Below are 14,571 nucleotides of genomic sequence, written 5' to 3'. Positions count from 1 at the left end.
GATATACAGAAACCCAGCGTTTATGGTTGCCAAACAAGCAGATGAACCTAGACTACACTACCAAACATACCTCCTTTTTTTAGTGATTGTTTCCTTTTTCCATTCCCCCCTCCCACCTTTTCTTATTCTCCCATAATGAATCCTTGGCTCTCAGGATCCAGTACCTGCATAATACCCCGTCCCAAAGTCCATGGAGACTACCAGTCTCGGGTATCAAAAAGCCAACCAACGCCCAACCAATGCACCTATCGCCCGACGAACCCAGCCCAGAAAAGAAAAGAAATTGCAAGATCCCTGTCATGATCGATTGGATTCGGCAGAGGGTGCCAGGCAGATCGACTACTCCTGGAAAGAAGGCCAGCAACGACCCAAAGCCAAAGTCACCCCCGGTAGCGACACCGTCCTCCACAGTGACCTTGTAGCTAGCCTCGGAGCTAGAAGCACGAGAGCTCTTCTTAGGCATCCGGACGGACAGCCAGGAAGACGTGCTCACGTTCGACTTGATGTCGCCAACCCTTTGCTCTTCCTCACAGGTCTGGCTGGCCAAAGGCTGAGTGAGTCTTCTTCGCCAAATCAAAGCCACCCCCGGTAGCGATTTCCGAGGGCATCTCAGGGAAGTCCTCCACAGTGGCCCTGTGGCTAGCCCTGGAGCTGGAAGCACCCGAGTTCGCCTCAGGCATTTTGAGGGAAACCCGGGAAGACGCGGTTGCGTTCGACTCATTGTCGTTGCTCCCGTGCTCCCCCTCAGAGGTCTGCAAACTCTCCTTCACCGAATCATCCTCGAGCTTCGCCTTCTTAGATTCCCAGTACCTGTAACTGGCTTGATTCAATCTGTCGACTTGTTTAGCAATCAATTCCGTCATCTCGTCCATGCTCAGTCCTTGCCTGTTCGTAGCGGTCAGCTCCTCGAGATTGATATCCCTCCCCTCCGTCGGCTTCTTGTCTGTCATATTGCGAAGCCAATTTTGATTCGATGTCATCTGCTTGCTGAGGTGCTCTGGCGCCTCAAAACTGCGCGTACGTTCCTCCAACAGGGGTTCACGCCAACCTGGAAACTTCCAGCCTCCGGTATCAGAACCAAGGTGAGGGATGAGATCGGGCAGATCGTCATCATCTTCGTCAACCACACTGGTGGTGGGTGTCCACTCCTTGCCATTGTCGCTCTCGTCATCAACACCAGACTCCTTGACTTTGGTAGAAGCCTCGACATGGATGGCCTCTTCTGCAACGTCAGAAGTGCCGCGAGGGTTAAGACTCTTCTTGCAGCTGCAAAGTTTCCAATCCTCGAATGTATCCTGAACTCCCCCGCAGTCAGGATCATGCTCGGTAATATCCCTCAGACGCATGCAGCAGCACCATCCGTGGCACCACTCATTGTGAAAGTCCGTTATGGCCTCCTTCCATTCCTCCCTGGTGAGGTTGTTGCCGCGGTACAGTTTCGCTGCGTCGTGCAGACCATCGGTAACCCACCTGATACTGCCCACCTCATCATCGCCTTCCAGATATTCATCGTCCTCCCGCCGAAGCCGGTCGCATTGGCACTCATCGCCGAGGTCCACTTTTAGCCTCATGGGACAATCCCAGTGATGCCCCAGCAGGATCCGGAACACCGAGCAGTCACCGCAATTCTCATCCTTGAGCGGACTACAAGTGAGCTCGTGAAAGTTGCGCACGAGGCTGTCAATATGTTTCCGACGGAAAATTTCCTGGGCACAGGTCTCACCATCAACCTCCCCAAGATCACCAACCCACCCAAGTGTGGTCTGGATCAACTTTGTGTCTTGAGATTTCGGAACTTGACTGCACTTGGTGTTGCGGTCACAGTCACAGACCATCTCGACATCGAGGCGACGTCTCATCAGACAAATAGGTTCATGCTGCGCCAGAGTTGCGAAGATGGCACAGATGCACATGCTCTGGACACATTTCTCATGGTGAAAGTAAAACGTCTCGCCCTTGATGTCGCGCTGCGAGACGATGCCAGTGCGGTCCAGAGCATCCCTGAGGCGACTCTTTGCACATTCCAAAATGTTTCCGATCGTGGAGGGTTTGAGCCTCTCTTCACAGCACTCTTTGGGCCCCTGAGGTCCGCCGCAGGTGCACTTGTCCCTGACATCTGCCGCGCACCTCATGTTGCAACCAGGGGTGTGACTGAGCAGGATCTCCAAGATCTCACTGTCGTGGCGGAGATCCGCGAGGTACTTGATTGGTTTCGCTGCATAGCAACGGCCGAATACGCTCAGGACAAACTTTCTCTCGGGCTCGCAGAGCGGCTCCTTGCCGCCATTCATATAGGTGCTTGCGACCAGATAATCGTAAACGAGACGGCGATCCACGGGTGTAGAGCGTGACGTCAAAGCAGACTTCATGGCAGTGTAAGCAGCAGTGACTTCGCGCCACCCTGTGGCTTTCTTTTCTTTGGAAGATTCCCCAGCTGATTCCTTCTTCATGATCCCCTTCCCTTTGTCTTGGGGCGCCTCGGTTTGCTTCTCGGACGTGATGACGGGCCTCCACAGATTGGGATGGATGATGGAATTCTTGGTCTGGTTGGGTCCCTCTGTCGCGGTAGTGTTGATGGCCTTCTTACCGAAAAGGTTGTTACCCAGCTTCACAGTTGGGTCTCTGGGCAGCTCGTCGTCAGACAACATAAGCCAGCCCTTTGGAAGACCAGTCCTGGGATCTCTCTCGAGCTCGTTGACAGGGGCCTGCCGGGAAACTTGGGCAGCTGTGGCAGCTCCGGTGCTCGTAGGCTGGCCAGCAACACCACCGGAAGCATTGCTCTTTTCACCGGTGGCCATCACTCCAGTGATCTGGGGAACATGCTGGTGCTGCATTGAAGGGGCGAACATAGGCACCACATATGGATTTGAGGGCGCAGTCGAAAAAGGTGCGAACAATCTGTCGTACCCAGAACTGTACCTGGGATAAACGTTCGCCTGAGTGTAAACCGCAAGAGGTACCTGGGGAGCCTGGCGCTTCGTGTTGAGGTACTGAAGCGTATCGACGCAGCGAATCTCGGACTGGTTCTTGATGAGATAGTAGGCGGACTCATCCAGCTCGGCCTCGATGGTATTGCCCTGGGGCATCATATGCTTGAAAAGTAGGGTCAGATTGTCGTATCGGCCAATGCCAAATCCGTGACGGATCATGCTGATGAGCTGGTCATAAGTCATTGCGTGGGCGATGATGCGGACCCTGTCGCCATAGCTGAGAAGAAGATACTGGCCAGGCCAGTTTCCGTAGGCCTGCACATCCTTGGGAAACCCATTCCTGACGTTGGCAGAAGCCATGATTGGAGCTGTCGAACAATGTTAGCAAGCCACTCCAAATGCAATTAAACACGGTAATGTCGACAATTCACTTACAGGTCTTGACTTCTACTGGATGGCTGATTACGACTGAGTCAGTGAATAAGTCGATCTCGGTTGTTGCTAGTTGGCTCCAGTCCCTTGAATGTGGGTGAGCAGTTCCAATGATCGTCTGCCTAAAAGCTATTAGCCACTAGAATCAGTTGGATGACTGCGCCATGGGTAATGGTTGGGAAAAGGAGGGCATATGTGAGAGGGGCAGGGAGGGCCGCCTGGATCTAGGGAGGAAGGTGTCAGAGAGTCGAACGGGTCGTACAGTTGTTGGAGTCGGAACTCTGGAGAGTGGTGAATATTTGCACGTACCTTTGTTGTGCGGTGCTGTTCCAAATTTGTAGTTTCTTGAATTGGTAGGTTGGCACCAAGCGGTTTGGCAGATCAGTAGCGGAAACTTGAGGCTGTGACTGGGAAATACCTGCAGTTGGAGGTATTCAGCCGTTGGCCGTTTGTTGTGCGAGAGGAAGAGATGACAGAGCAAAAAACCAAGCAATGGGCAATAAATAGGGTTTGACGCCGGGGACAGATGGGACGGTGGCTTTTCCGTCCACTTCCAGGTACCCGCCCAGGAGCAAGTGAACAAGTGAATAGATGGGATGAAGTCACAAGGCTCTTGGACTTCTAACAGGCGGAAACAGATAGGGCTTTGTTAACGTGAGGCAGAAGCAATCTGTGGAAATGTGCTATTGTGTGTGCTCCCCAGTAGCATCAGAACAGGCGGAAGCAGAGATAACTCCATCGTTGCGAGGTGGGAGCAAGCTGTGCGAATTGCTATTGTGTCTGCTCTAGAGAGTGAAGTCTGAGCTGGCCAGCTACCTGGGCACAATGAGATTAGCCAGGAAGTAGAATGTCTGGACGTTATAAGATGAAAGTAAAATGACCCTTAGCTTCTTCATCAAAGAGAGCCTTCAAGAAGCCCCTTATTTGGTGAATTATCACCGAAAACAGGAAATCAAGAAGGATGTCCATCTCTGATTGGAAGTACCTTTACAGTCGTCAATGAATGATTCTCTAAGCCTTCAATGTCTCCCATTGAGCGACAGATGTCCTTGGCTCAGAAATAAAAATGTGGGTACCTGGGAAACAACTTGGACATGCCTTCTGACCTTCTGTCAGACTAGAACAATAAGATCTTGGGCAAACCTCAAGATAGTAGCCAGGAATCCTTTCAGGATGATGTATAGGTCCTGTAAGAAGGTGGTAGAACTTCTGACATGGACAATAGGCCTTGATGAAAGATGGCCTTGGAAAAAAGCTATTTGCTATCTTCTGGGGCTTTAGCGTCATTGATATTCCAACCATGCTGAGCTTTCTACCAACACATTTTCTAATTCTCACCCAAGTACGCCGAAGAATTATATGACTGAATGAAGCCATCGCCAACTTACACATCACTCAGACAAGAATCAAGACAAGCAATGCCCAAGCACCTCGGCTCCGGAAAGGCACCGACAATCTCGGCCGGACTCACCGGGAGTTTTCTCGGAGAAAAGCTTTGCCACTCAGGGTCCTCCGGAACATAAGGTACGGTAGCATCCACAAGCCACACACAATGCCCTGTCCGGCAGTCCATCACCACCACCACGCTGACCTGCTCCAGAACCGCTCCACGTCCCGGTCAACCCGCTGCACCCCAGAGGCCAAACCGTTCAATTATGACAAATGTAAACGTCGTAGGCGAGCTGCGATGCTTGGTGTTTCTTGGGAGGACCGGTGACAGCCGCTGGGCTAGCCTCAAAAGAAACAACCCAGCAGGCCGCTGCCGGTGATGATGTGCTCGGTCCGCGGAACCATTGCCGAGTCAGCGAGGTCGAAAAGCTTAAAGCATGAAAAGAGACAACACCAGAGCTTGCAGAGCTTTCTGGCTTGAATCGGACTTAATATGACACATCGATGATGGATACGTGGCGTGCCGAGTGGTTCTGGAAACACTATCGGTATCGCCATCGTGACCATATTTGGCTGGGTCTGGTCAGCAGCTACACCGCCTGATATTCAACAATTCTCTGGTGGGCGAAAGAACTGGCGAGAGAACAACAAGCAGACAGGCCAGACCTGGAGACAGCAAACCGAGATGACTTCACCTCGGGGCTCGAACAAAGAAAGGTTGGGGGGCGTTGCGGGGATGGTATGGCCGGAGAGCGAGGCCGAGGTGAGGTGAGCAACTTCCGGGTTCGTTCATTGGTGAGGGATATCATCCAGAGCCAGATACGAAGACCATACGGACGATGCCGGACAGACAAAGAAGGGAGAGAAAAGTGCTTAAAGACCGGTCCAGCGAATCAGATCCGCATCCTTCTAGAAGCTTACTCGATCGTTACTCGATCAAAACTCACAAGCGTGAACTCTCTCACGATAGCTTCGGATCCCCGCCAAAAAAGGAAGCAGGTCTGCCTGCCGCACCCCGGTGGGGTCCAGAATGTGCGGGGGCCAGAAGGGTGGCCCATGCTCTGAAAGACGGGCGTGCCGTCATTTTCAGCCACTGATCGGCAGGGCGTGAACCCAATACAGCCCGGCCGCATCCGATCTAATCAGCACGGCCAGTCAGCTGCCAGAGATAAGGTCGTGGCGCCAGGGTCCTGGCATCTAAAAAGAGATCCACCAAGCGCCTTATCAGCTCGGTGGGCCATCCTCTGATAATGACCTCGTTCCTGTGCTGCTGCATGCGACAATGCGATTCCGAGACCGCAACAAGTGGTATGGGTGTATGGGAATCTGTCTCCCTCCCGGGAGGGAGAGAGGGGCGGTCTGGATCATGGCAGCCGTTCCAATGCCTGGGAGAATTCTCGGTATCTGACGGTGTGTTCAAGGTGGATGGAGTGGATTTTGCTGAGGCCATTGCCTTGACTGCCTGCCAAAAGGAAGCAAAGAAACAAGGCCGGAAAGAAACCGTGCCGGATATTTCCCTTTCCTTCCCTCTCTTTATATATATATATATATATGTTTGTGTCTGTCCTCGTTGGTGACTCGATATCTTATCTTCACTTTCACATCTCATCTTTTGACTGCTCCCACCGGCCAAGACCCTGTATCTTGCTTACCACCACACCACACCCCCCATTCTCGCCTACGGATCACATTGCGCCGTGCAACCTTTATTCTCTCTCGTCTCACGGCTACTTATCAAAACTGTCCCGCACCGCCGCACACCCATCCCGCAGCCCAGAGATAAGACTCTCTCCCCTCCCTTATAGGAAGCCCACACGCCTTATCCTGCAAACTACCAAACCATATCGCCGGGTCCCGATAGCCTAGCATCATCCTATCCTGATCCCCTGTCTCTTTCTGACTTCACTTCCCTCACCCCTTCGAGCTGTGGCTTTGGGGGAAAAATCGACACACCTCTCTCTTCAATATGGCTACCACGCTCCAACAGAACGAGCAGCCCCTTGTGGTGCTGGCCTCGACAAACACCATCATCACACTCCCAGATGACACCCTCCTTCTCACACCAGCCACCGTCACTGTATCACCGGTGACCGGCAAGATTCTCTCCGTAGTCCGTGAAGTTTTGCCCGGGAGCTCTTTCCCCCCCAACACCACATACAATGACCTCAGCCCCAAGTTCCTACTCCCCGGTCTGGTAGACGCCCATGTCCACCTCAACGAGCCGGGCCGTACCGAGTGGGAGGGCTTCAACACGGGCACTAAGGCAGCCGCCTCTGGCGGTGTCACAACCGTTATCGACATGCCGCTCAACGCCATCCCGCCCACCACCACCCTAGCAGGGTTCCAAGAGAAGCTTCGTGCTAGCCAGGGCCAATGCTGGGTCGACGTGGGCTTCTACGGAGGTGTCATCCCCGGCAACGCAGGCGAGCTGCTCCCGCTGGTCGAGGCTGGTGTGCGTGGCTTCAAGGGTTTCCTTATCGACTCTGGTGTTAGTCACCCCATCCTATTCCCTATCAGATCTATGTCCAGCCATCCAGTCAGTCAGCTAACCCAATCACAGGTGGATGAGTTCCCAGCCGTGTCCTCCAAAGACATCGCCTTGGCCATGACCACACTCAAAGACTCCCCCACCACCTTGATGTTCCATGCCGAGATGCTCCCCCCCATCACCGAGTCTGTGGGCGATTACGTCCAAATCTCTGACCCACCTCTCGCCCCCAAAGGCGATCTCTTCAGCTACAGCACCTTCTTGGAGTCTCGCCCCCCAGCCTTTGAGACGTATGCCATCGAGGAGATCGTCTCCCTGGCCGAGCTGGCACCCAAGCTGCACCTCCACATCGTCCACCTCTCCGCCGTAGAGGCGATCCCCATCCTCCGCAATGCTCGCAAGGAAGGCGTCAACATCACGGCCGAGACATGCTTCCACTACCTCGGCCTCGCGGCAGATGACATTGAAGACGGCGACACCCGTCACAAGTGCTGCCCTCCCATCCGGTCGCAGACCAACCAAGACCGACTGTGGGAGGAGATTGTTGAGGCGCAAGGGGAGGGGTGCATCAAGACTATTGTTTCTGACCACAGCCCTTGCACGCCAGAGCTGAAGCTGCTGCCTCCGCATCTTCAGACGGTGGATGATGATTCGCTGAGGCCGAATATGCATCACTCCGACTCGGGTGTTGATATGACTTTGCCCTCTGATCAAACCCACGACAAGTCTTGCTCCCACGCCTCCTCCCGGCCAGAGCTGAAGCCGACGGATTCAGGCGTGGTGATGACTCTTGCGTCGGAAACCCCCTCCCCCATCGAGGAGCAGCCCACCAACCCCCTTTCCACCACCACTGCTACCACATGCTGCGCCGACACAACCCACCACCCCAACCCCGCCCCCCAACAACGTCTCCTCCCCATCACAAACACCAACCAAGGCGACTTCTTCGCTGCCTGGGGCGGGATTTCCTCTGTCGGCCTTGGTCTTCCCATCCTGCACACCATCGCCACTGACAGAGCCGCTCACGGGTTACCGGCGCCGGATCTGGTGGACATGGTCAGGATGTGCTCGCAGGCCACGGCGCAGCAGGTGGGGCTGTATCACCGCAAGGGCGCGATCAAGGTCGGGCACGACGCGGATTTCTGCGTGTTTGATAGCGAGGAGAGCTGGGTGTTGAGGAGCGGGGAGATGAGGTGGAAGAATAAGGTGTCGCCGTGGGAGGGGAGGCAGTTTGTTGGACGGGTGAGGGAGAGTTGGGTTAGGGGGGAGAAGGTTTTCCAGCTTGGCGCCGTGGGAGGGGGGTTTGTCGGGGGGAAGCCGAGGGGGGAGGCGATTGTTGAGAGGAGGACTGCTTAAGGGTTGGGGCGAGGTTGAATGGAATGATGGGTGATGATGGGCATACCTTGTTTTCTGCATGTTGGCATCTGCATCTTGGGTTGCATTGTATGAATGTGTTTTGTTTCTTTTTGGCGGGATACCCCGCGATGGGAGAATATGTGGTGGTCATGTCATGGATGGGAACACCGGGACTCTTTTTGATTGGAATGGATGGGTTTTTTTTTTTTTTTCTCCAAATGTAACTGGCAACATTTTTGCATGGGATGACGAGCGAAAGCACGGGATTTGGGAGCACGAGCACGAGATACCTAGTGAGACAGACGCAAATTGAATTCATGATTGAAGTTGACACTATTCTTGGACTTGTATGCTGTGGATGGAATAGGGATGGTGAGAAAATCAGTCAATGGATGGTTATAAATACAGATGTAGACGCCGTGGCCGATAGGGGCTGAAAAGATGGCTAGTTTATACTAATTGTTTTGTGAAGATGAATGCAAATCGGGACACCTGTGATACTATATCCTTTCTGTCTTCAGCCAGGATGTGTCTCATTCTTTTCATAAGCCTGATCAAGAAACCTTCTGGAAGTCCCAAAAGAAAACAAGGCTGCGATAGTATTCAGGGGGGCTGGCTGACTGACATGCCAGAAATAGAAACTCCCTTCTGCAATCTTACAAACTCCGCCTTCAGCCTCCATGACGACGCTAACAAGCTGCACGACCGGGAATTGGGAACAGGCAAGCGAGAACAGTTTCTGCAGAGCGCAGACGGGGTTGACGGGAAACTCCGTTGAGAAAGGAGAGAATACTCATGACAGATGATTTTGAAGGGTTTGAAACAGCTGACTTTTTTGGCGAGAAGGGATTGACAATGTGTGCAAAAGGAGGGTTTTGTTGCCGCTGTTGCCGTCTTCCGTCTTGGTATCTGCCATGTGGGAACAAAGGGCTCTGTATGGCTGGGCTGCGGACAGAATAGTCGTCTCAACACTGGGCCTAGCTACTTATATCCTGTACCCAAAGGAATGCCAGGGACCAAGCCTCCTTTTCAGGCGCCGAAGGCCCGACGGACGGAGCAGCCAGAGACAGGGGAAGCCGTTGCTTTAAATGAGCAGGTGGGATTTTATGGGCAAACTTGACACGGCAAAACCCACTGTTTTGTTGATGATGGTGGTAAATAAACGAGAGGCAGCCGGGTTGATTTGGGGACCAAGTATGTACAAAAATGATGTAATTGCTTGGGGGGGGGAGTGAAAAACGCGAAGCACGGGAGATCACCTTTGAACGGAAGGTCGGGCAATGGGTCGGCCGACCAGTTTTGGAGAGAGATAAGGGAAATGGTGCTCTGGGAATGTCCTCTCTTTTCCAGCCATTTCAGTTCTACGTATGCAGACTGATCAGGAGAAAAGGAAGACATATAGTTTGGAAATCCCGGAATGTTCCCTAAAGCCAGCGGAAATGCACTCTTTGAAAACTGGTGATCGTCGCAAGGTCAAAAGTAACGGGGTGCGTTTGTCTCGGCGCCGAGTCCCGTGTCGCCTCGCAACGGGGTTGTTGCTGACCACTGGAGTTTTGAAATGGCGGGGTGGTCTGGGCTTTTTACAGGTAACTACCTAAACCGAGAGCACTGCGCCTGGCTACAGCGCAGCACCACAGCACAGCACAGTACAGCACAGCACAGCACCGACGGGGTTTTTTTTTTCCTTTTTCTTTTCGTCCATAATCAAAATACTCATGAATCCTTCCAATTTGTTGATCTACCTACGCTGCGAGGACCAGAAGAGAACAAGTAAAGCCTGAGAGCGAATGCCACGACAGCGTACATACTCTGTTGCTCCGTACCGTACCGCCAAGCGGCGTTCTGCTTGTTCTCTCGGCCCCTGCGCAGCAAAGATTCCCGCCCAGACCAGCTGAACCACAACCGACCGTCGACACAATCAATCCAACTCGGCCTTGCTTTTGCCCTTCCCTCCATTTCGCATCCCAAAGCCGACGAATCGAGCCCGACGCGGCGGAACCCATCCATCATCATCATCATCAATTCCGACTACACTTCCTTGTTCTCCTGTTTGACGCTGTCCTGCCCCTGCCTCCTTCCCTTTGCCAATCACCCCGTGTCTGTATCGAGTTATCGAGAGAGTGTGAGAGAGCATGTGCGCCACTGCCGACCATCCGTAATATCAATCGAATCTTGGAACAGCCAGAACCCCCATCTCACGACCCGACACGCGATGCCCTCCTTCCTGCCGGACGGAAGTGCGGCAATCGACTCCCAATCCTCGGGCCTCGTGCACCTCGATCAAGCCGCCCAGTACGGCCTGTCGAACCCCGGCAAACTCAATGTACACGTTGCGCGCCAGCCACACTCGCACACATCCAACGAGAGCTTCGACGAGAGCTCCTACAACTCGTCTAATTCTTCACAAACCTCCGAGGCCTCTGCCGACCCGCGAACGCGACTCAACCACGACGTGAATGGGGAATATCCGAAAAAGGCTCCCCCAAGTATGAACACGCTGCCAAATGGCAGTCCTGCTGGAGGATTGACGAACGGATCGGGCAACACCACGATCGACTCGACGAGCCGCAAACCAATACCGAATGGCAATTCGACAGTGTTGGTGGACAGGACGCTAAAGGCTAATGGGGGGAATGATTCAACAACATCGAGCCCGCAAGAGGCCTTTCCGCGGATATCTGTCAGTTCAGGACTCGACGTTAACGGTACCGCGCAGACCGACCCATATGCGCGGCCAATAAGTAAAGGGGGTATTCGCACAGTTCAGGATAACAACGAGTCGTCGGTAGCAACCTTGCCTCTCAACGCCTCGACCGCGACGTCCGATTCTTTAAGCCCGGAACCGAAAAACCAAAAGGCGCCACACAGATATTCCTCCCCCCCATTTCCCGGCCCGATTGCCTCAGGCCCGCTAGCACCACCACCACCACCTGCCCCTGGGATCAAGCACCGTCACACACTCGAGGTTCCCAAGGTAACACAAGGGCGCGGATCGCGGGATGGGGCCGAAGGTTATGCTAGCGGCAGATTCTCGCCCACCATTGGCGGCGGAGTTAGGAGAGCATCGTTGAGTTTGGCTAGGAGGAACACGAGATCTCTGCACTCGGAGGCCCACCATGAGGTGATGCCGGATGAAGATGCCATGCGGTGGGCCGAAGCGTACAGGCAAAAGCGCGCTACCAAGAGAAGAAGAAGGGAAATTGAGGATGATGACAGGGTGCTGGTCGGGACAAAGGTGGATGAGACGCACGCGAACTGGGTGACGGCATACAATATGTTGACTGGCATCCGTGTGGCCGTGTCGAGAACCAACGCGAAACTTGACCGGCAGCTGACGGACGCCGACTTCGACGTCAAGCAGAAGTCTACTTTCGATATGTGAGTGGAACGATCGGCAACTCCAGAAAGCTAAGCTAACATTCAGAAAGTGCCGGAAATGAACTGGTGCCGTCGGCCAAGTACGACTTCAAGTTCAAGGACTATGCTCCGTGGGTCTTCCGCCACCTGCGAGCACTGTTCCGCCTCGATCCCGCCGACTATCTCATGTCCTTGACGGGTAAGTACATCTTGTCAGAGCTTGGGTCGCCGGGCAAGAGTGGAAGTTTTTTCTACTTTTCGCGGGACTACAAGTACATCATCAAGACGATCCACCACGCCGAGCACAAGTTTCTCAGGAAGATCTTGAAGGATTACTACCAGCATGTCACCAACAACCCCAACACTCTGCTTTCGCAGTTTTACGGTCTTCACCGGGTCAAGATGCCCTACGGCAAAAAGATCCACTTTGTCGTCATGAACAACCTGTTCCCGCCACACCGGGACATCCACCAGACTTTCGACTTGAAGGGCTCGACGATTGGGCGAGACTACAGGGAGGAGGAGCTGGCGAACAACCCGAGGGCAACGCTGAAGGATCTGAACTGGCTGCGCCGGAAGAGACATCTTGAGCTGGGGATTCAGAAAAAGAAGATGTTCTTGGAGCAACTGCAGAAGGATGTGCGGTTGTTGCAGAAGCTGCACATCATGGATTACTCGCTGCTGATAGGCATCCACGATCTTCAGAGGGGGAACGAGGAAAACTTACGGGATAAGACGTTGCGGGTGTTCAACCCCGGGGGCAATGGCGTTCCGGAGGATGAGAACCCTCACTCGGTTCTGATGAGGACGCCGTCAAAGCTGGAGAACCAGCGGAAGGCGAGAGAGCTGAGGCAGATGATCCAGACGGAGAAGCCAGTGCCCATGGGCGAAACTAGTAGCCGGATGCCGGATGAGCTTGAGGACGGGCAGAAGTCCGGCTTTGTGTTTAACCAGGATGATGGAGGATTCAGGGCGACGCATGAGGATAATGCACCGGGGGATGAGATTTACTACCTGGGGGTGATTGATTGTCTCACTCACGTAAGTTTCTCGTCAGACTGAAGGAGGGGGTATGCTAACATGACTACAGTACGGCATGATCAAAAAGATCGAGCACTTTTGGAAGGGCCTGTCGAGCGATCGCACGCAGATCTCGGCCCTCCCGCCACACGAGTACGGCGAGAGATTCATCAACTTTATCAACGGCGTAACAATGTCACAGGAGGAGGCTTTGCGAGAAGCTCAAGAAAGAGACGCGGCTCAAGCAGCTGCTGCCGCCTCGGAGGAACGACAACGGGTAGGCAGCTGGAGTAGTCTCCGGGGCCGCTCGTCGAATGCAGCTCCTCCAGTACCAAGCTACCTCCCTCCAGCGCCACCGGGAGCCTCGTCGTCGGGCATGAAATTACCCGAGGTTGAGCTCACGATGCAAAAGGCTGAGGAGCAAGCAAGGAGAAGCGAGCATCGCGGCCCGAGCGAGGAGAACATACCTGATCGCACTCTCCGAACTACCGCCTCTCCGTCCAATAACCCTGGTTCCAGCAGCGGGAAACATCAGTCCCCGCCGCTTGGTGACCGTCGAGACACAGCAGTTCTGCCGGTGGTAGAGGAAGCGGCTGAAAGCCAGTCAACCAAGTCCCGCCGCAGTCAGAAATCACACACGAGTCGTCTCAGTCAAGAAGACGACCACCGACCGCCCACCCCCGCAAAGGACGGTGATGATTTCCGCACAGGGACCTTTACCAGCCATTTGATGGGTGGTAGGAGTAGGGGCAGCGATTCAGGGAGACCGCCACCGACGCCGCCCAAAACAGGCCATGGCTATGGCGGCGTCTCGCATCACATCATGATGAAGCCAGACAGCGTGGATAGCGGGTATGGTCAAGGTGGCGGGTTGAGGAGCGTGTCGGGGAGCCAAAAGAGCCGGTTGGATCAGGGGCATGTGAAGAACCAGATCAGTAGGGATAGTTTGGATAAGGCGCTGCCCCCGCTGCCGAGGGTCAATGGGAGTTCTTAGAGGGATGACGGCTCGACAATGGAAAAGGGCAAGAGGGTGGTGACGCCTGATCAGAGGGATTGGGAGAGGACGAGGGAGATGTGGTTTTCGGGTTCGTCGGTGGCGATCGTCACGATTAGGATTGAGGATGAGAAGGAGGAGGGGGAAGTAGGAAAGGGAAAGTTGTGTAGCGAGCGGCTTAATGATTACTAAAGGGGGTGGATGATGGATGGAAACTGGGATTTGGCTTTGTTTCTTTGCGTTTTTCTTGTTGCTGTTGCGTTTGATTGAATTCAGTGGGGGTGGACCAGGAACCCCCTTTTCTTGTCGTTTTTCTTCTCTCTCCTTCTTTTCATTCTCTCTCTGTCTCTCTGTGTGTCGTTATCTTGGAAGAACCAGACCTCATGATACCAACTGCACAAAACACCTCTCTCTCTTACAAGGACACATACACACAAAAACTCATTTTTTTTCTTCTTGCTTTCTTATTCAACATACAGTTTTTATCAGACATTACACACACATTATTCTTTTTACAATCAACCAAAGGGGCCGAGATGTTTGTTGGAGGGGACTACTATTACACTGAGGCTGACTGACGACCCTGATTATGGACGCTCTTTTTT

General features: G+C 53.7%; 3 protein-coding genes across 3 annotated transcripts; 2 read left to right on the top strand and 1 right to left on the bottom strand.

Annotated features, from left to right (window-relative positions):
* Nucleotides 1–126: 126 nt before the first annotated feature.
* Nucleotides 127–5,832, bottom strand: QC764_509650 (uncharacterized protein). The gene is made up of 3 exons (XM_062948212.1): nucleotides 4,751–5,832; nucleotides 3,672–3,763; nucleotides 127–3,298 (listed from the first exon to the last, which is right to left on the bottom strand). Exons 1-3 carry the CDS (start codon nucleotides 4,933–4,935, stop codon nucleotides 528–530), a joined length of 3,048 nt encoding a protein of 1,015 aa, XP_062799628.1. The 5' UTR covers nucleotides 4,936–5,832; the 3' UTR covers nucleotides 127–527.
* On the top strand, nucleotides 5,687–8,940 carry DAL1 (Allantoinase). Its single transcript, XM_062948211.1, has 2 exons — nucleotides 5,687–7,239; nucleotides 7,312–8,940. The coding sequence occupies exons 1-2, from the start codon at nucleotides 6,718–6,720 to the stop codon at nucleotides 8,593–8,595; spliced, it is 1,806 nt and encodes a 601-aa protein (XP_062799627.1). The 5' UTR covers nucleotides 5,687–6,717; the 3' UTR covers nucleotides 8,596–8,940.
* A 1,867-nt stretch (nucleotides 8,941–10,807) lies between these two features.
* MSS4 (Phosphatidylinositol-4-phosphate 5-kinase) lies at nucleotides 10,808–13,966 on the top strand (the record flags this gene model as incomplete). The annotated part of the gene is made up of 3 exons (XM_062948210.1): nucleotides 10,808–11,973; nucleotides 12,024–12,993; nucleotides 13,043–13,966. The coding sequence occupies 3 exons, from the start codon at nucleotides 10,808–10,810 to the stop codon at nucleotides 13,964–13,966; spliced, it is 3,060 nt and encodes a 1,019-aa protein (XP_062799626.1).
* Between the last annotated feature and the right edge of the window lie 605 nt (nucleotides 13,967–14,571).

Source organism: Podospora pseudoanserina, chromosome 5 (genome assembly GCF_035222485.1).
Source record: "Podospora pseudoanserina strain CBS 124.78 chromosome 5, whole genome shotgun sequence".
NCBI classification, from domain to species: Eukaryota; Fungi; Ascomycota; class Sordariomycetes; order Sordariales; family Podosporaceae; genus Podospora; species Podospora pseudoanserina.
The sequence above is the reverse complement of the archived record's forward strand: the minus strand, read 5'-3'. Positions and strand labels throughout refer to the sequence as shown.